The following is a 21,143-nucleotide window of genomic DNA, read 5'->3' as shown; positions in this document are numbered from 1 at the left end:
AATTGGAGCCAATGTCCTCCCACAACAGGACAATGACCCAAAGCACAGCTCCAAACTATGCAAGAACTACAGTGGGCTCCAAAATWACTGGCACCCCTRGCTGGCAATGCACAAACAATACTTWAAAAAATGTAAACAATATAATTATTGGGATAAACTCAAAATACCAACATGTGAGAAATATTGTACTTTATTAATGTTTCAATGGAACCAACCAAAATAATTTATTGATTTTTATCAATGTCCTCCAAATCAAGGTTTCACAATTAATGGCACCCTTAAAGATTATTGTAAATAACATCTACCAAAATTAAACCACAAATTTAATTCTACTTATTTAAGTTTATCTAAGTCTTAAGGAACTATATTGAGCCATTACATCACTTCCTGTTTCAGTACGGTATAAAAATTAGGTGACACATGCATTTGCCCACAAAGCACCTCTGCGCCACTGTAATATGCAAGGCATAAATGTATACTGTAGCTAAGAAAGTAATACTAAGTGTATGTTGTGTAGTAAGCTGTTAGTAGCCCATGTGTCTCACCCTAATAATTTGGTCTANAAAATGTAAACAATATAATTATTGGGATAAACTCAAAATACCAACATGTGAGAAATATTGTACTTTATTAATGTTTCAATGGAACCAACCAAAATCATACAATTATTTAATACAAAATAAATTGAACCAAAATCAAGGTTTCATAATTATTGGCACTCCTCATTTAGTACTTAGTGCCACCACCTCTGGCAAGGATAACAGCATGGAGTCTTTTCCTGTAGTGTTTGACAAGGTTAAGGAACACATTTGGAGGGATTTTGGACCATTCCTCTATGCAGATCCGTTCAAGATCCTTCACATTCTTGGGTTTGCGCTTATCAACTGTCCTCTTCCACTCAGCCCACAGGTTTTCGATTGGATTGAGGTCCGGCGACTGAGATGGCCATGGCAGAACATTGATTTTGTTTTCACAGAACCATTTCTGTGTGGATCTTGAAGTATGTTTCAGGTCATTGTCTTGTTGGAAAGTCCACCTACGGCCAAGTCCCAGCCTTCTGGCAGAGGCAACCAGATTGTCAGCCAAAATTACCTGATACTTGGTGGAATTATTTATGCCGTCAATCGTAACCAGTGCCCCTGGACCTCTGGAATTAAAACAACCCCAAAACATCACTGACCCCCCTCCATATTTCACCGTGGGTATGAGGTTCCTCTCCTTGTATGCATCTCTGTTTCGACGCCAAACATGCTGAAGCTGTATCTGACCAAAACGTTCAATTTTGGTCTCATCTTACCAGAACACCTTCTTCCAGTCATAATTTAAATGATGTTTGGCAAACTCCAAGCGCTTGCGTTGGTGTCTTGGGGTCAGAAAGGGCTTTCTTCTGGCAACCCTTCCAAAGAGCCTGTGGTTGTGGAGGTGGCGTCTGATGGTGCTTTTTGAAACCTGGTGACCCCAAGGCCTGCAATTCTTTCACAGTGATTCTTGTGGATTTTGTTGCTTCTCTCACCATCCTCCTCCCTATCCTGGGGGGCAAAATGTATATGCGTCCTCTACCCGTGAGGTTTACAACTGTTCCATATCTTTTGAAATTTGTAATAATTGCCCTGACAGTGCTCAGTGGTATATTCAATTGTTTGTGGATCTTCTTGTAGCCATTACCAGATTTATGAAGGTCTACGACCATCTGTCTCTTTTGAACTGCCAGTTCTTTTCTTTTCTTCATGATGTTGGATGACAGCGGGATATTGCATGTGTGTCACCTAATTTTTATACCGTACTGAAACAGGAAGTGATGTAATGGCTCAATATATTTCCTTAAGACTTAGATAAACTTAAATAAGTAGAATTACATTTGTGGTTTAATTTTGGTAGATGTTATTTACAATAATCTTTAAGGGTGCCATTAATTGTGAAACCTTGATTTGGAGGACATTGATTTTTAATTAAATCAATAAATTATTTTGGTTGGTTCCATTGAAACATTAATAAAGTACAGTATTTCTCACATGTTGGTATTTTGAGTTTCTCTCTATAATTATATTGTTTATATTTGTTTAAGAATTGTTTGTGCATTGCCAGTCAGGGGTGCCAGTAATTTTGGAGTCCACTGTATTTAGGGAAGAAGCAGTCAGCTGGTATTCTGTCTATAATGGAGTGGCCAGCACAGTCACCGGATCTCAACCCTATTGAGCTGTTGTGGGAACAACTTGACCGTATGGTACGTAAGAAGTGCCCATCAAGCCATTCCAACTTCTGGGAGGTGCTTCAGGAAGCATGGAGTGAAATCTCTTCAGATAACCACAACAAATTGACAACTAGAATGCCAAAGGTCTGCAAAAAAATTGCTGCAAATGGAGGATTCTTTGACGAAAGCAAAGTTTGAAGGACACAATTATTATTTCAATTAAAAAACATTATTTATAACCTTGTCAACGTCTTGACTATATTTCCTATTCATTTTGGAACTTCATGTATGTTTTCATGGAAAACAAGGACATTTCTAAGTGACCCCAACCTTTTGAACGGTAGTGTATGTGTGTATATATANTTACGGATTGCCTCTTATCTACTTGTCGTTCACTTATGCCATAGTTTGTACATCTCAATTGTCAGTAGACATCACATTTGTTTAAGTAAGTCAGCTATATCAGCTATGTTTTTTTAAAAGGCAGTAAATGAGGCTGATTTAACTGTTTCACTGCCAGACAAGGCTCTGCTGAAAGCCAGGTGTAGCAGTGGTAAGGTGTGGGGACTCTGCTGTTGGGACTCTGCTGTTGGGACTCTGCTGTTGGGACTCTGCTGTTGGGACAGCTTTATGTAGGCCCTAACAGTTTGTGGGCACCATTTGTCACCGTTATAGTGCAATTAATGTATTGTTTAGTGTTGTGTTGTGTTGTGTAGTGACTTTGCTGGCTTGCATCCCACATTTTTTTGTTGCCCCACCAAGATTTACATGCTAAAATCGCCACTGACCTGAGCTCAATTTTGAGTCTCATAGCAAAGTGTCTGAATAATTACGTAAATAAGGTATTTCTGTTTTTAATACATTTGCAAAATTGTCTAAAAACCTGTTTTCGCTTTGTCATTATGGGGTATTGTGTGTAGATTGATGAGAATTTGTTTTTTTTAATCAATTTTAGAATAAGGCTGTAACGTATCATAATGTGGAAAATGTCAAGGGGTAAAAATACTTTCCAAATGCACTGTATGGACATACGATTAGGATGCTGTGTATAGCATTTTAAGATATTACAACAAAATATATAAATAATATTTGTCCAGCCTTTGCTGCTATGCTTGCAGATGTGCATGATATGCTGCGCCCCTAATCAAAAAGTATTTAATAACGTAAAATAACCAAAATGTAGCTATAGGTTGTTGTAACATTTAAACTAAAAGCATGTTTTACATTTTTTTGCACTGCATGGATCACTTGAGCGGTGCAAGGCAGCATCGCTGTATGGTGCACTCAAAACGTACTGTAGTTGAGTAGCCAACTTAGGCTACTGCTCAAATGTTGCTGTCATAGGCTTACATTTTTCTCTTTTGCATTTGTTTTGCTGCAGTTTAAAAAAATATATATATATATACATTCTTAAGCTTTAAAAACTGAAGCCAGTCTGCAACATTTTAGTAGCCTAGCTAGGACTGTGAGCGTGTGTCTGTACACTTTCCCTCCGCTGAGCGCTGTAAACGGGACACATGAAGAGCAGCACAGTTGAAGTTGAATTATGATACGAACACATCAGGCTGTAATTTCAAAAAGTARAACTGTTGACTCATTTATACTCGCTTGCTTGTGTGTCCTACTTGGCCCGCAGGCCTTGTGTTTTGACACATGTRCGCTAGCCTATCTGCCATGTTATGACTGACTTGTGATCATTGCCCTTGCTAGTGTGATTGTATTGTATCTAGTTAGAGTCGTCCGTTTTTGTTAAAAATATTGACTCACTGAAACGGTGTAACCCGAATGGGTGGTGGCAGCAAACAATGTACCAGGCCAGCTGTGATTTACAACCTGATAGCAAAAAAAAATTGGACTACCAAGAAATGTGTTGGTGAATTATATTAATCATGCATTGAACTGCATCGATCTATTCTGTCAATAATGCCTTACTGTACTGGGAATTTGATATTTTTGACTGATATTAGGATTGTCTGTTTCATACTGTATATGCAAAGTAGTTAAAACACTGTCAGTTCCAGTTTAAATACTGCCTAAGCAGTCGTATTTCCCTCAGTGTTTCAACCGTAACATCAGGAGTTTGAGTAATCTGRTYAATTTWAAAAGATARGTGTGAGAATGTTTTAATAAGCAGAGTTGAGTGAGAKTGTGTTACTTTTACTAGAGTAAAAGACTCTAAACCATGCCAATTATTATCATATTTCCCAGCATGCTSTATTGCAGGTAGRTTTTCAGAATTGTTWGTTTCAATATCTGTATTTTTGCATGTACAGTGAATGGTTGATTCATATTATGCTAAACAAAGATAAAAAGCATGCATTTTTATAAACTAATCCAAYCTGTTAGTAGTTGGATTTATTGTACCCGTTACTGAGATGATTGTTCCAGTTTAGAAGATTTATGTAGACTCTTCCCTGCCTTAGCAGTAATTTTGAATGCAGACTGCTAGTGATGTTACGTTTGATAACGGAGSYCTGAGACATGCGTCKAAATTGTTAAGCAGTTTACTTCGAAGCAGTGTGCCGGTATCAATTTTTCAGACTCACGTGATCAATGACGYCCRAAGCTTTGTTTAGTCAAACAAMCACCTGAATGCTTTGATATTGGTTTCGGTAGAAAACATAAAGGCTACCCTGCGTACGGGCTGCTGTGTTTGGGATGTCATCTATAATAATTTGGCTGCTCTAAATTCTTTTGACCAGCAGGTGCCACTAGTGTACACTGTGTTGATCAAAGCCTTGAGTATAAACCTATTTTCGACACAATGGGCTGGATAGCCTCAATGCTTCAAGAAGCTTAGTTTCCYCATCACTAAAGATTGAGGGTGATCAAAAGTTTCAATYGTGAGATATCCTCACTCTGGCTGRATTCCAACAGGRATTACACTTCACTTTCCAAGTGAGCATAACGTGCCTTGCAGGCCTGATGTGGCCTGTAAACAAGGAGTTTCCTAACACCAGTGTTAGGGTATAACTAGGCCCTCAAAGATAAGGCTTTTGATATACGTAATTTATTGTCATAAAGACTTTTACCTTTAAAGGCTAATACGGCTGGTGCAAGCACTCAGAGGGTTCTAGGAAGAACCCTTCAAAGATTAAAGGGGTCTTAGTAGAACTGTTAATATCAAACCAAATCAAATTTTATTGGTCACATGCGCCGAATACAGGTGTAGACCTTACCGTGAAATGCTTACTTACAAGCCCTTGACCAACAATGCAGTTCAAGAAATAGAGTCAAGAAAGTATTTACTAAATAAACTAAAGTAAAAAATTAAATAAAAAGTAACACAAAATAATAACTTGGCTATATAAAGGAGGTACCGGTACCGAGTCAATGTGCGGGGGTACAGGTTAGTTGAGGTAATTTGTACATGTAGGTAGGGGTAAAGGGACTATTCATAGATAATAAACAGCGGAGGGTGTCAATGTAAATAGTCCGGGTGGCCATTTGATTAATTTTTCAGCAGTCTTATGGCTTGGGGATGGAAGCTGTAATAGAGGGTTCTAGGAAGAACATTTCAAAGATAAAAGGGCTCTCGTGGTACCTTTCATCAAGATTTCTAGGGAGAATCTTTAGAGGATAAAAGGGTTCTAGGTAGAACCCTTCAAAGATGGTTCTAGGTAGTACCATGTACAGGGGGTTCTATGAATAACCATACATAGAGGGTACTAGGTAGCACCAAAAAGGGTTTCCCTATGAGGACAACCCGAAGAACCCTATGTGGTTTTACTTTCACTTTTTTTCTAACTGTAGATTTCATGTTTAAATGTGCTTATTGTTTAATTCTAATCAGATAAACAATGAATACTAAACCAAATCAAACAGTGTTTTTTTCCTCAGCAGAAGGGCTGTCTTACCAGGGACTCAGTCTCATAAGCGGGATGGGGGCGCAGGTGAAGAACACAGTGACCAATAGGAAGGGCCGTCTTCCCCACACGTCTGACAAGGCACCAATCAGAGGGGCGCTCATGAAGGACAGAAGACCCTGTTGAAGAGGAGGGTGAAGAGAGGAGGAGCCTCTGTTAAAATTGTCATGGTTACCGGGAACCCATAATGAGAAGCCTCATTCTTCTTTAGTGGAAATGAGAGCGAGTTTGATTACAATCATGTTGCAGCACAAAAATGGCTYGTTTCATGGCATCCTGAAATGACCTATAATAAACCTACAATAAACATGCACTTGATATGAAATAATAAGACACTGAAAAAAGATCAGCTAGAGTACACAGAATAAAGAATGTGCAGCTTTTGTTCAACTGCTCAGGGATGCAACTCTATGGGGGGTCCTCTGTAGCATAGAGGTGATCAATAAATTACATAGTTGGTTCATTTTTGGGGAGATATACTGTTCGTAGTCTTTGCTAAATAGTTATTTCTAAGCATGATATCTTACCTTCACCCCTTGAATGAGACCATTCATCAGAAACGTGTGCTGTGGAAAAGTTTCATGTAAAACCTGCAAAGAACAGAAAAACCACAAACATCTTAAACAGGGCTGTTCGATGGAAAGGCTGCCAAGAAACCATAACAGTCACAGACACACACACACAAGCATTTTAACAAGCCAAGAAACCTACCCTAAAAAACAACACAGGTGCGTTTTACTAGACCATTCCATAGGGAAGGTAGACAGAGAGGGAAGGTAGACAGAGAGAGAAAGCGAGTACAGAAAGATGAAGAGGAAAATAAGAGCAAGAGAAGGATGACTGTGTAGTGTCAGAAAGAACAAGATAGAGAACGATAGAGAGAGACCTATAGACAATTAGTATTTCTGTAATTCCTCATAACCTTCTTTCTCGCCTCCTTCTCAACCGTATTGTAGGGAAGGGCCCTCGGTCCCAATGWGTTTTGAGAAGATTTATCTCAGTTAACCCAGAACACTCTGGGTCCATATGTGTTAAGAGAAGAGGTAGAATGAGGATCGGAACGGAATAGGAGTAAAAAGCTCCACCCTGTCTCTTTGCAAGTTACGGGCAAGTCTATGGGCCAAATGTCCCCTCCTTTCCCGAAATTTGGAAAGATGCTAACACCTGCGAAGTCATGATTTGTCCAAAGCACCAGAACAAATGCTGCTACTTATCTCACGCATTCCCTTGTATCGTGACAGACCTACGGTACCATTTACAGTTGAAGTCAGAAGTTTACATACAGGTTGTAAACTTTAAAACTCATTTTTCAACCACTCCACAAATGTATTGTTAACAAACTATAGTTTTGGCAAGTCGGTTAGGACATCTACTTTGTGCAAGACATAAGTAATTCTTCCAACAATTGTTTACAGACAGATTATTTCACTGTATCACAATTCCAGTGGGTCAGAAGTTTACATACACGAAGTTGACTGTGCCTTTAAACAGCTTGGAAAGTACAGAAAATTAAGTCATGGCTTTARAAGCTTCTGATAGGCTAATTGACATAATTTTAAGTCAATTGGAGGTGTACCTGTGGATGTGTTTCAAGGCCTACCTTCAAACTCAGTGCCTCTTTGCTTGACATCATGGGAAAGTCAAAAGAAATCAGCCAAGACCTCAGAAAAAAATTGTAGACCTCCACAAGTCTGGTTCATCCATGGGAGCAATTTCCAAACGCCTGAAGGTACCACCTTCATCTGTACAAACAATAGTACGCAAGTATAAACACCATGGGACCATGCAGCAGTCATACCGCTCAGGAAGGAGATGCATTCTGTCTCCTGGAGATGAACGTACTTTGGTGCGAAATGTGCAAATCAATCCCAGAACAACAGCAAAGGACCTTGTGAAGATGCTGGAGGAAACAGGTACAAAAGTATCTATATCCACAGTAAGATGAGTCCTATATCGACATAACCTGAAAGGCCACTCAGCAAGGAAGAAGCTACTGCTCCAAAACCGCCATAAAAAAGACAGACTACGGTTTGCAACTGCACATGGGGACAAAGATTGTGCTTTTTGGAGAAATGCCTCTGGTCTGATGAAACAAAAATAGAACTGTTTGGCCATAATGACCATTGTTATGTTTGGAGGAAAAAGGGGGAGGCTTGCAAGCCAAAGAGCACCATCCCAACCGTGAAGCACGGGGGTGGCAGCATCATGTTGTGGGGGTGCTTTGCTGCAGGAGGGACTGGTGCACTTCACAAAATAGATGGCATCATTAGGGAGGAAAATGATGTGGATATATTGAAGCAACATCTCAAGACATCAGTCAGGAAGTTAAAGCTTGGTCGAAAATGGGTCTTCCAAATGGACAATGACCCCAAGCATACTTCCAAAGTTGTGGCAAAATGGCTTGATGACAACAAAGTCAAGGTATCGGAGTGTCCATCACAAAGCCCTGACCTCAATCCTATAGAAAATTTGTGGGCAGAACTGAAAAAGCATGTTTGCAAGGAGGCCTTACAAACCTGACTCAGTTTCACCAGCTCTGTCAGGAGGAATGAGCTATAATTCCCCCAATACATTGTGGGAAGCTTGTGGAAGGCCACCCRAAACATTTAAACCAAGTTAAACAATTTAAAGGCAATGCTACCAAATACTAATTGATTGTATGTAAACGTCTGGCCCACTGGGAATATGATGAAAGAAATAAAAGCTGAAATCAATCATTCTCTCTACTTTTATTCTGACATTTCACATTCTTAAAATAAACTGGTGATCCTAACTGACCTAAAACAGGGAATATTTACAAGGATTAAATGTCAGGAATTGTGAAAAACTCAGTTTAAATGTATTTGGCTATGGTGTATGTAAACTTCCGACTTCAACTGTATGTTTACGTAGTCTGTCCACAAGATATTATGAAAAGACGGATGCGAGGAATCAAGGCCATTTTGTTTTAGAAAGAGCCCTACACTCTTAAAAATAAACGTGCAATAGGAGAACCATTTGAGGGTGTCTGAATGAACCATAAATTGGATGGTTCTTTGAAGAAACATACAAAAATGCAAAACCAGACATGTTTCGGCCTTCCAGGACCAGAATTCAATAGCCCTGCTGTAGGGTTTCAAGGCCTATTTGCATATTTCCCACGGTGCCTTTCRGGTGAATTGAATGAGTTAGCACCCATGACTRTGTTTGCTATTGACAGAGACATGCTTGTTGCACTTATCCAATTTCACCCCTTAGCCTTTTCACCAATTGAGATCCTAAGAGAATATGTTGTCATAAAAYGTTRTAAAAAAATKAAACATATTTCATAAGGATTTWTTTTTCRGGGCATAGTTTTACCCTAATACAGTGGCCTGAAACTCTTGGTATACAGGCCACATTAGGCCTGCAAGTCACATTATGCTGGCTTGGAAAGTGATGTGTGATTCTGGCTTGCAAAGTGATGTGTAATTCCCATTGGAATCGAGCCACAGTGGGGCTAACCAACATTTGGGATCTTTTTATCCATCTGCAACCTGCATCCAGAACTATTTCCAGGGTTGGGAAGACTAAAATATGAGACTACCTTAAACATCTAATCTGGAACAACCATTTCAGTAACAGATGCAATAAGTCCAAGTAACAGATTGGAATAGTTTAGAACAATTTTTGTTATTTATATTTGAGTAGCTTGATATCAATTAATCAATCAATGCACATGCAAACACATAGGTATTGAAACAAATCATTTTTTTTTAAATCAACCGTATAGATCATGCTGGGAAATATGATAATGATGTGCATGGTTTTGGTTCAACTCTGGTTATTAACACCAGTACTGAGGATATTTTAACCCACTGAGTGTTAATTTAAATCTTTATTGAATTCTTRAATCAACACAAAAAAATTCAACAACCTTTCCAAATTCTGAAGAACCCGTAGATGCCACATCAAGCACCCCACACTTAACTCAAAGGTTATTTATCGGACAAGTGTTCTTAAAGGAACCTTAAGAGCTGAGGAAGAAACATTTAAGAACCTTAATTGTTTTCAGTGTAGATCATTCCACGGAGGGCTGAGTGTMAGCGRGTTTTCACTCCTCCCTTGTACYTGATTCATTCATTAAATTCACTAATTAGTAATGAACTCCCCTCACCTGGTTGGCTAGGTCTTAAGTGAAAGGACAAACAAAAAAGCTACAGAAAGTAGGCCCTCCATGGAATGAGTTTGACTCCCCTGGTGTAAATAGACCTGGATAGACCTAGCTAGCCCAATTCTGATATTTTGCCAAATTACTGTCAAAAGAGCTTATCTGATTCATCAAAATACCAATTACTGGGAAAAGATCTGAATTAGACTGATGTGTAAATGGGAAAAGATCAAAATTAGGCAGAGGCAGTCTAATTCTGAYGTTTTATTACACTMATTTGTCTTTTGACCAATCGCATCAGATCTTTTCACATCAGCTCTTTTTCAAAGCTGATCTGGTTGGTCAAAATACCAATTCGAAAGATAGGCAGATAGGCAGGCAAGCCAGATAGAGATGGAACTCACTGTCAGCATTGGAGTGGTAAGGAGACCCCAGGCAAAGAACTCCAGGAAGATGACCACCACAGCATGGGAAACACTGGGTCTGCCAATACCCTGGCCCGGCTGCAACACACAGTAAAGAATGTCAGCCATTTTAGAACATATTGTATTCCATGTTAAAACATACACTATGGAAATTAGTAGCTCTTACAGTGTTAGAAAAATGTAAACAGTGTTTCAAAAAGGTAAAAATGATCAACAACCACCATTTCACCATAAACACAAAGCATATAAAAAACATTATCAGGACCCTGTGAATGGGGTTGCTGTATTTGAATGCCTGGACTTATTTTGACAAATGCAGTCTATTCTTTTGGGAASCAGAAATACAATATGCACTATTAGGAAACCAATTTACTAAGGCAAACATTTATTGAGCTACACTCTATACTGTAGATCGTTCTTCTGAATGAGATGGTCAAGAGGAGTCCAAACACAAAAATGATCAATAAAAAAAAACACTGCTTCTCTGTTAATATGAATCAGTCACTTTGCTATTTGAAGACATCCACGTGGCCATTGTCTCCCAGGACATCCCTGAGCAAGGACAGACAGCAGTGGTATTTGAGGAAGGCAGTGGCATAGAAAAGATAGATAGATTAGCACAGGCCCCTAGCTACTTCACAGCACAGTGTGAGGCAGCCTGCAGCTTGGGAAGCTTGGGACATGGCCGTTACATAACAGTGGAGACGAGATGGGCCCSCCAATTCCCTATTCCTCACAGTGAGTGCACCAAGTTTTCTGTGTGTATGTAATATGTATGCGTGAGTGAGGACTGGAGGAGATTGAGATGTGGTTGTGTTCTCAGCTCGCTGTCACGCAAAGAGCAAATCACGTCATTGTCACCTAGTCTAAACTGAGAAATTAGACGTACATTGTAGCCAGGCCTAATGGAGATTGAATCACTGTTTGCTTACCATGCTGTGAAAAATAGACTTAGGCCTAAACGTTAATTTGTGTTGTTTGCTACAAATAAAATCACTGATCTAAAATGAATATCCCAATCCACTTTGCTGTGATAGCTCAGATTACATAATAGAATAGAATCTTGTTTATTTTTATATTGGGCCATCTGTAATTTTGTTTTTGGTCCAGGTCCCCTTTCCTTTCCAAGGAAACACCATGGTAACACCTTCTATGGCCCTCACAGCTGGCTATTGGCTAGTRTTCAGCCTATGAGGAGGTTTAAATCCGAGGGCACTGTGGGATACACAACTTGCCTGGAGCACCTCCAACATCATCAACACCAACAGTTCATGAAAGGATAGAGGTCACTGCAATAAAAAAGTGTTTTATTTTTATTGCAGGGGATCTGGACTCTATTATCTATACCTATAATAAACAAATAGGCCTTAAGCATTTTTTTCATGGCAATATCATGATTATGCACCAGTCTATGAATATGAKTATGGAATTATCATGCAAACAGATTGCGTTGAGAGGCASCCGGGGATGTTATGTAATACAGTAGGCTAATGGCAGCGGCAGKACAATGTTATACAGTCTTCATTCAATAAGCTATCTGCAGCTAGGCCTTCTGAAAGACGCAACCCCGATATATTACCGGACGCGTCCTTCCAATAGAGGTTGCAATGTACCCATCTCCTATCACTATTGATCATCTATTAACAAATTGATACAAATGTCAAAGCTGTTTGGCAATAGCATTACGGAAAACTGTGGTGCACTGTACGCTGACAGAGCCGTTACATTTTTCACAAGGTACAGTATCTCGAGTGCATAATGTCCGCTTATGTCATAACCTGCCGCTACCGCAGGCGCACTCACAGCTGATGTTGCATCCTTTGCCGTTTATGTGAAAATCGGTTACATTGTTACATACACATTCCCGGTTACAATTGGTAGGATACCGAAATAAAGACGATTAATTCACATACCGTGGGCCCATCTTTCATGATAATTTTCTTGACCAACACTATACGGTTGGTACCCTGATGATCTTTCTCTCCCGGAGCCATCTCCTCATTACATTTTACCGGAGTTACATAGAATCCATGCTGCGTAGGGATCTTCGGTGCACCCGTTTCGTCCAGGATGCCTTCTGATTTAGCCTTGAAAGGCTAGCGGTTATTAAATGACGTGTTTATAACCCAGTAGCACCAACCGAATTGACAACACCGGCAACTGTACAAAATGGATATTGCACACGTCAACACGTCCTCTCGAATCCCTCTCTGTGCCGAGGACAGCGCACTATGCGATTGAATTTTAGAGAGGAGCTGAAGGACTGACTGCGGATCAGTGCGCGGTTTAATGGCGTCATTTTATGCATCGGCTTGATGTCGGCTGAAGGTTGGAAAAGCTGGTCTGAAATCAGATTTATGSCTAAGCAGCGCTTCTTTCTGCAGCCACAGTAGACTACGGGGAAACCACGTGGCACTTGTCTATTARGGTTTATTCTCCCTCTGGTACAAATAAAACATTAATTTGTGGTTAAATGTATTGAACTGAAAGTACATGACCTAATTATGGCCTACTCTGAGAAAACATGAGCTGTGATCAATTATTCAAAATAATATAATTGGGAGGCTATATGACGACTCTATGAAATATGCTGCATGGAATTCTATTGTTGTATTCTTACATTCACTGTCAAAAAAAAGGTTATGCGATATCCACTTGCATTCTATTGACAAATCATGCAGTGTCTGTTTTTCTTCCATGTTTTGAATTGTAGGCTATCAGGTGTAGCATTCACAAGGTCATTTTTTCTTCTGATATATTTCTATTCCATGCCCATGAAGTGTGTACTAGGTGGGTAAGTCATGYGAAATAAATTGCTTTACTTTGTGCTCCATGGGGTCTGTTTGTGGTCATTGCTAGGGTTTAGCCAGCAAACTCTACTAGGATCACCTAAGGCAAATTCCTTCTCCTCCACAATACGTATGGTAAAGCAAATCAAATAACATCTTTAGACCCACTTGTGTCTGTTTCTATAGACAGAATGGCCTTAGCAAGTGGACACAGGGTTGACAAGGAAACAAAAGGTGAACCGCCAAGCCCCAGGTAAGTAAGTGTCTCACGGACGGACGGACGGACGGACGGACGGACGGACAGACAAAAATGTATTCCTCCGTCTTCTGTAGGAGGACCTGTCAGTATATCTGAATTACTTCTACATGCTCACAGTTTCAGTATAATTCTACTCTATGAGCTCAACAAAACACATGCAGGCTATGACTAATACCCTTGGTGATGGCTTGGTTAAATCATAATTCCAGCCTTCTTAAAAATGCACTGTGATATGATTATATGCATGATTACTCACTTCACTTTACAAGTTGAATTGTGTTGTAGTTTCACCCACTCACATCACATGGGAGGTGATGCCACAGAATGGTAAATTATATACTGTATACAGCATCTGAACAATTAAATACAATTGTCAGACCACGCTATTACTGTATGCTGTTTGTCTTCAAATCAATCACGGACATATTCATTGACACATCAGTTGAGATGTACTACATACCTTACACAGCCATATACTGTACATATATCTATTATCAGATATATATATATATATCTGATATCTATTCTCCCTCCACAGTGGGGTTAAAGGCAAGCGCTACCTATTTGGAGGAGATGTCCAATCTGCAGGCTGGAGAATGTCTTTCYGCACTCTTAAAATAAAGGTGCAAATTGGAACCCAACTCCAGTCCTCRAGTACCTCCTGCAGTACACATTTTATTGTAGCCCTGGACAAGCACACCTGRTTTAACTTGTCAACTAATCATCAGGCCCTCAATGAGTTGAATTAGGTATGTTTGTCCGGGGCTACAACAAAAATGTATGCTGTTGGGGATACTCGAGGACCGGAGTAGGGAACCACTGCCATAGGGGAACCATTTTACGGTCTCTGAAGAACCAGAAATGGGATGGTTTCTTTTTGAAGAACCATACTAAAAATCTAAGTCAGAAATGTTTCTGCCCTCCAGGACAGGAATTGAATAGCCCTGCTTTAGGAGTTTAAGCCTTATTTGCGTATTTCCCGTATTTTGCGTATTTTGAATTAATTTTAAAGTTACCAGTACCACTCATGAGTCTGTTTGCTAGTGACAGAAACATGGTTGTTACATTCATTCATTTTCAGTTCTGTGGCCTTCACCAAGTGAGATCCTAAGTAAATACATTGTCATAAATGTTTTATTCTTAAACACAAAGCAATACATATTTCATAAGGCCTTCTTTTGAGGGCCTAGTTTTACCCTAACACAGTGGCCTGAAACTCAGTTTACAGGCCACATTATGCTGGCTTGCACACTGAYATATAATTCCTATTMGAATCCAGCCAGAGTGGGGATATATTACAATTAGCATTTTTAGTGTCCAAGCTGCAGGCTGGCGAATGTCTTCCTGCATTCTTAAAAAKAATTACTGCCAGAGTTGGGTACACAACAACATGAGACTACCTTAAACATCTAAACTGGAACAACAATTTCAGTAACGGGTGCAATAAGTAACAGATTGGAATCGTAAAAAGAATTATGCTATATACTGTATATTTSAGTAGCATTAGATTAATTAATCAATCAATGTGCATGCAAAAACATAGATAATGAAACAAACAATTCTAAAAATCAACCTCCAATAGAGCATGCTGGGAAATATGATAATAATTGGCATGGGTTTGGTTCACGTCTGGTTATTAACACCAACACTAGGGTTCTTTACACCACTGAGTGTTAATTAACTCTTTACAGTGTTAATTTGACTTCTGAATCAACACTCTCTGCTACAGCACAGCTAACGGTACAGGAGCACCAACTTTGGGACCAAAATGCACCTGAAAAGCTTCTACCCCAAAGCCATAAGACTGCTGAACAGCTAATTAAACGGCTACCCTAACTTTCTGCTTTTCACCCCTTACCTACATGTACATAGTACTTCAATTAATCACCTAACCAAACCTACATGTACATATTACCTCAATCAATCTCCCAACTACCTCGTACCCCAGTACACTGACTCAGTGCCGGTACTCCTTGTACGTATATAGACTGTATATAGCCTCGTTATTGTTGTKTTATTGTGTTACTATTTTATTTGTATGTATTTGTTAATTTTCTTATTTTTTACTGCATTGTTGCGAAAGGGCTCGTAAGTAAGCATTTCATKGTAAAGTCTACACTTGTTGTAGTCTGTGCATGTGACAAATAAAATATGATMATTTTTTTAGCGTTACACTGAAAAYYAACACCAGTTTATACTGGCCAATTTCCTGTGTACTATGAAAKGGMCACCTCTGTAGGYTTCCAAACATTTCAAGAACCTTTAAGAATTCTGAAGAACAGTAGATGCCACGTCAAGAACCCCACACTTRACATTTTTTCAGTGTGGAGTCTACTGCTTTGACATAGGTAAGCTTACAGGACAGGGCAGGGAGTCTAGTCTGTCTACTCCTGGGTTGATAAAGGGAAGGAGTGTAGACGATAGGAAGAACACAGCCTCAACTCTCAAAGATGAAGGCTAAAATAACTGATTAAAASCCAGCTTCTTTGCTACTTCATTTTTGCCAATGTCAACGGACGGGATGRTGGATCTTAACTCCCCAAATGAATGACAGCAACTTTGAAAGAGTAGTACCCATAGCATTCATTATTTCCACGGGCCTTGACCCATATTCAGGATCTTTAGGGTGGGATTGTAATGTTCATTACTGAGTTTGCTGTACAATTTATCATTGCTAAAACTATACAGTCTGATACACAGTCACATTATACAACGCCTCTCCCCCATGTGACCTACTTGTTGTGTGTATGTACTGAAATGTATATGTGTAACTGATAGATGCACACGCGACATAGAAATTCTACCAAATATAATTTACAGAAACTTGTTACAAATGACGGAATCATCCATGATTCACCCAAATGTACAGTTGAAGTCGGAAGTTTACGTACACCATAGCCAAATACATTTAAACTCAGTTTTTCACAATTCCTGACATTTAAACCTAGTAAAAATKCCCTGTCTCAGGTCAGTTAGGATCACCACTTTATTTTAAGAATGTGAAATGTCAGAATAAAAGTAGAGAGAACGATTTATTTCAGCTTGTATTTCTTTCATCACAGTCCCAGTGGRTTAGAAGTTTACATACACTCAATTAGTATTTGGTAGCACTGCCTTTAAAATTGTTTATCTTGGGTCAAACGTTTTGGGTAGCCTTCCACAAGCTTCCCACAATAAGTTGGGTGAATTTTGGCCTAATCCGCCTGACAGAGCTGGTGTAACTGAGTCAGGTTTGTAGGCCTCCTTGCTCACACACACTTTTTCAGTTCTGCCCACAAATCTTCTATAGGATTGAGGTCAGGTCTTTGTGATGGCCACTCCAATACCTTGACTTTGTTGTCATCAAGCCATTTTCCCACAACTTTGGARGTATGCTTGGGGTCATTGTCCATTTGGAAGACCCATTTTCGACCAAGCTTTAACTTCCACACTGATGTCTTGAGMTGTTGCTTCAATATATCCACATAATTTTCCTCCCTCATGATGCCATCTATTTTGTGAAGTGCACCAGTCCGTCTTGCAGCAAAGCACCCCCACAACATGATGCTGCCACTCCCGTGCTTCACGGTTGGGATGGTGTTCTTCGGCTTGAAAGCCTCCCTCTTTTTCCTCCAAACATAACAATAGTCATTATGGCCAAACAGTTCTATTTCTGTTTCATCAGACCAGAGGACATTTCTCCAAAAAGTACGATCTTTGTCCCCATGTGCAGTTGCAAACCGTAGTCTGGCGTTTTTAATGGCAGTTTTGGAGCAGTGGCTTCTTCCTTGCTGAGCAGCCTTCGGGTTATGGCGATATAGGACTCGTTTTACTTTGGATATAGATACTTTTGTACCTGTTTCCTCCAGCATCTTCACAAGGTCCTTTGCTGTTGTTCTTGGATTGATTTGCACTTTTTGCACCAAAGTACGTTCATCTCTAGGAGACAGAACACGTCTTATTCCTAAGCGTATGACAGCTGCGTGGTCCCATGGTGTTCATACTTGCGTACTATTGTTTGTACAAATGAACGTGGTACCTTCAGGCGTTTGGAAATTGCTCCCATGGATGAACCAGACTTGTGGAGGTCTACAATTTTTTCTGAGGTCTTGGCTGATTTCTGTTGATTTTCCCATGATGTCAAGCAAAGAGGCRCTGAGTTTGAAGGTAGGCCTTGAAATACATCCACAGGTACACCTCCAAATGACTCAAATGATGTCAATTAGCCTTACAGAAGCTTCTAAAGCCATGACATCATTTTCTGGAATTTTCCAAGCTGTTTAAGGGCCCAGTCAACATAGTGAATGTAAACTTCTGACCCACTGGAATTGTGATACAGTGAATTATAAGTGAAATAATCTGTCTGTAAACAATTGTTGGAAAAATTACTTGTGTCATGCACAAAGTAGATGTCCTAACCAACTTGCCAAAACTAGAGGAAGCAAAATATTTTAAGCATATGTTATCATTTCAGTCTCCTCCATCTCCACTAACTGAAGTTAATTGTAAGGATTTATTTTTCTATTAATAACGTCAAATTAACAGCTGTAGAGAGAGACTCATGTGAAGGCCAAATTACAKAGGAGGAGTTTGTTGATGCAATTAAAGCCTTTCAGTCTGGGAAAACTCTGGGGCTGGATTGAATACCATCTGAGGTGTATCAACATTTTTTCCATGAACTCAGAGGTCCGTTTTAAGCATGTTTTAACCACTCCTATAAAAATGGTAGACTATCAGATACTCAGCAAGAAGGTACATATAAAGATCCAGTCCACCTAAAAAACAGGAGGCCCCTTACACTTCAGTGTTGTGATGCAAAAATTMGAGCAAAATGCATAGCGCATAGAATAAAAAAGCATTGTCGGATATTATACATCCTAATCAAGTTTTTTTACATGGACGATACATTGGAGATAATATAAGACAAGTACTAAAAACAACAGAACACTATGAACAAATTGGGAAACCGGGCATAGTACGAATAGCTGATTTTGAAAAAGTACAACTAGAATTTATGTATTTGAATTTGAATACCCAGCAACGATGCAGTTCTTGACACAAACGGGTGCGACTGGCATCTACTACCATACCCCAATCAAAAGGCACTTAAATKTTTTGTTCACCCTCTGAATGGCACACATACACAATCCATGTCTCAATTGTCTCAAGGCTTGAAAATCCTTCTTTAACCTGTCTCCTCCCCTTCATCTAACTTGATTGAAGTGGATTTAATAGGTGAAATCAATAAGAGATCATAGCTTTCACCTGGATTCACCTGGTTAGTTTATGTCATGGAAAGAGCAGGTGTTCCTAATGTTTTGCACACTCAGTGTACGTATTTGGTGGGAATTTAAAAGATTTTTAATACTTAGGTACTTCTTTGCAATCCCATTACACTTTTACATCTTTCTTCAACTTTAGCAATGTGTTATTCCCTCTCTGGAATAATGGGCCGGGTGCAATGCACGCTGACACGGTCACAAGGTGTACGGTGTTTCCTCGTGACACATTGGTGCGGCTGGCTTCCGGGTTAAGCGGGCATTGTGTCAAGAAGCAGTGCGGCTTGGCTGGGTTTTGTTTTGGAGGACGCACGGCTCTCGACCTTCGCCTCTCCCGATGAGACAAGACTGTAACTACCAATTGGATACCACGAAATTGGGGAGAAAAGGGGGTAAAAGTTWWWWWWAAAWTWWTTAAAGGTGATAAATCTGACAATGGGCCTTAACCCTAATTTGCCACATGGGCACCGTACTACTATGCCTGTCCCTGTAACACAACACAGTTCACTGCACCTATCCAGTGTGTGACAGTACAACATGTATTTATATTTGTTATCCCAGGAAGAATGACGAAAGCTTTGTTTGTGGTTTGGTATTGCAGGAACTACAGGAAATGCTTGAGAGACACAGAGCCCAGAACGAGACCTGGCTATGTGCTCAGGCAGAGGAGAATGACAAGGAGAGAAAGGAGCTGTGTAAACTCAGGTTTTTTTGTGGTAACACCACCTTCACACCCAGCAGTACAAACATAAACAGACATGTAACATTTCCAGGCCATTCTAAATCTTGGTACGAAACATAAGAGACAGATTATGAAAACATTTATTCTATTCAGTTTTATTTATAGTGGATTATCGGCATTATCGGTCTTTGGGGAGWGTGTGACAGTCGTACCTTCCAGCACTGGGCTATAAGAAAATACCACTTGTTCAGAAAAGGTAGCCGTCCATCTATGAATACATCAATGTGCTTTTAAACTGAGGTATACTGTAAAAAGCCATGGGGCWATCGTGAATGAATTTTCCTTTTCGATTTTCAAGTAGGAAGTTGTGCATGAGCAGGAGAAACTGAAAGAAGAGCAGGGAAACATCCAGAAATGYAGTGATCAGCTCCTATCCATCATGCAACAGTTCAAAGGTATGTAAAGACATATGTTTCCATGGCAACCACCTGGAGGAAGCAGATTGCCCATGTTTGTGAGTGTGAAAATGAAAAACCAAAGGGGTCAACTCAAAAGTCTCTGTGAAAAGGAAATGTGACATTCATTTGTCTTTTTCCACTGGTGTGTTTAAATAGTTAGCATTTTGCCCATAGCTGAGATTAACTTTTGTTGTCTTTTGCCAAATAGTCATAATATTTTAGAGAGATGTGGGACAAAGGGATTCTTTTGACCCTGTCAAAAGAACAAATCACTCATGGCATAACGTTTAAATCTTTGGAATTCCTAGTTGGGCATTTCAAAGTAGGTCTGTATCATAATAGGCCCAGTGGCGACCCCTCATTCAGGACAGGTGGAGCGGCAGCCAGGGGAAAATACAGAGCATAGGCGTTGGTAATGTTCTCTAGTTGCGCCGTGATTGGCTCAGTGTTCTGCCACTCATGGAGACAATACGTCACCGCAGAATCTACAGGGAGTGCTAGGCAGTTCAAGTCGCCTTGGGTGCTGCCATAGATTTACATTAGAAGTGCCCATCCATAAAGGCTCAAGGTCATTGGCCACAGATAAAGTGACGTCAAATCACATTATATCTACCATAGCTTTGATTGTACTGATTTTGTCAACATCATACTTTCAAAATCTCAGCTAGCAAGCTAGACAAGCAGTCATCATCATGAATCAGGTCGACAATCTCCTGGGAAATCCTTTTCAATCCTTGTCATATGATGAGAAATGATTGATTAAACATATCGGTGCTCATCGGCCATTGGACATACAGTAAACATTACACAACAAGTTGGAAATCGCAAATTCAACAATGAGTGGTTTGGTAAGAATCAGTGGCTAACTGCAAGCGTTGCAAAGCAATCAATATTTTGCTTCCCCTGCCTGCTATTTGGTGGAGAGGGTGTGTGGTCCAAGTCTGGGTTTAAGGATTTAAAACATCTGTCTAAAAGGGTCTCTTTTCCAAGCTTAAAAGGACAAACATTCACACGCAACACCATGGGCCWGAAAAGTTTGAATACATTGACCCTGTCAATCCAGCATGAYTTCTGCCACATTCAAAA

At 39.8% G+C, this 21,143-nt stretch overlaps 1 protein-coding gene across 2 annotated transcripts in view; it reads right to left on the bottom strand.

Annotated features, from left to right (window-relative positions):
• Positions 1-21,143, bottom strand: part of LOC111961296 (hippocampus abundant transcript 1 protein-like) — a 36,731-nt gene that overhangs the window by 13,183 nt on the left and 2,405 nt on the right. The window contains exons 1-4 of one of the 2 annotated variants that reach the window (XM_023983455.2): positions 12,525-12,874; positions 10,591-10,689; positions 6,585-6,647; positions 6,049-6,176 (exon numbers count right to left, since the gene is read on the bottom strand). In XM_023983455.2, coding sequence (XP_023839223.1) covers positions 6,049-6,176; positions 6,585-6,647; positions 10,591-10,689; positions 12,525-12,605 — 371 coding nt within the window. In that variant the 5' untranslated portion in view covers positions 12,606-12,874. Of the gene's footprint in view, positions 1-6,048; positions 6,177-6,584; positions 6,648-10,590; positions 10,690-12,524; positions 12,875-21,143 lie in introns of those variants that run through there. The other variant, XM_023983456.3, reaches the window with a different exon arrangement.

Source organism: Salvelinus sp. IW2-2015, linkage group LG4q.1:29 (genome assembly GCF_002910315.2).
Source record: "Salvelinus sp. IW2-2015 linkage group LG4q.1:29, ASM291031v2, whole genome shotgun sequence".
NCBI lineage: Eukaryota > Metazoa > Chordata > Actinopteri > Salmoniformes > Salmonidae > Salvelinus > Salvelinus sp. IW2-2015.
Note: the sequence above shows the minus strand (reverse complement) of the source record. Positions and strands in the feature narration are given on the sequence as shown.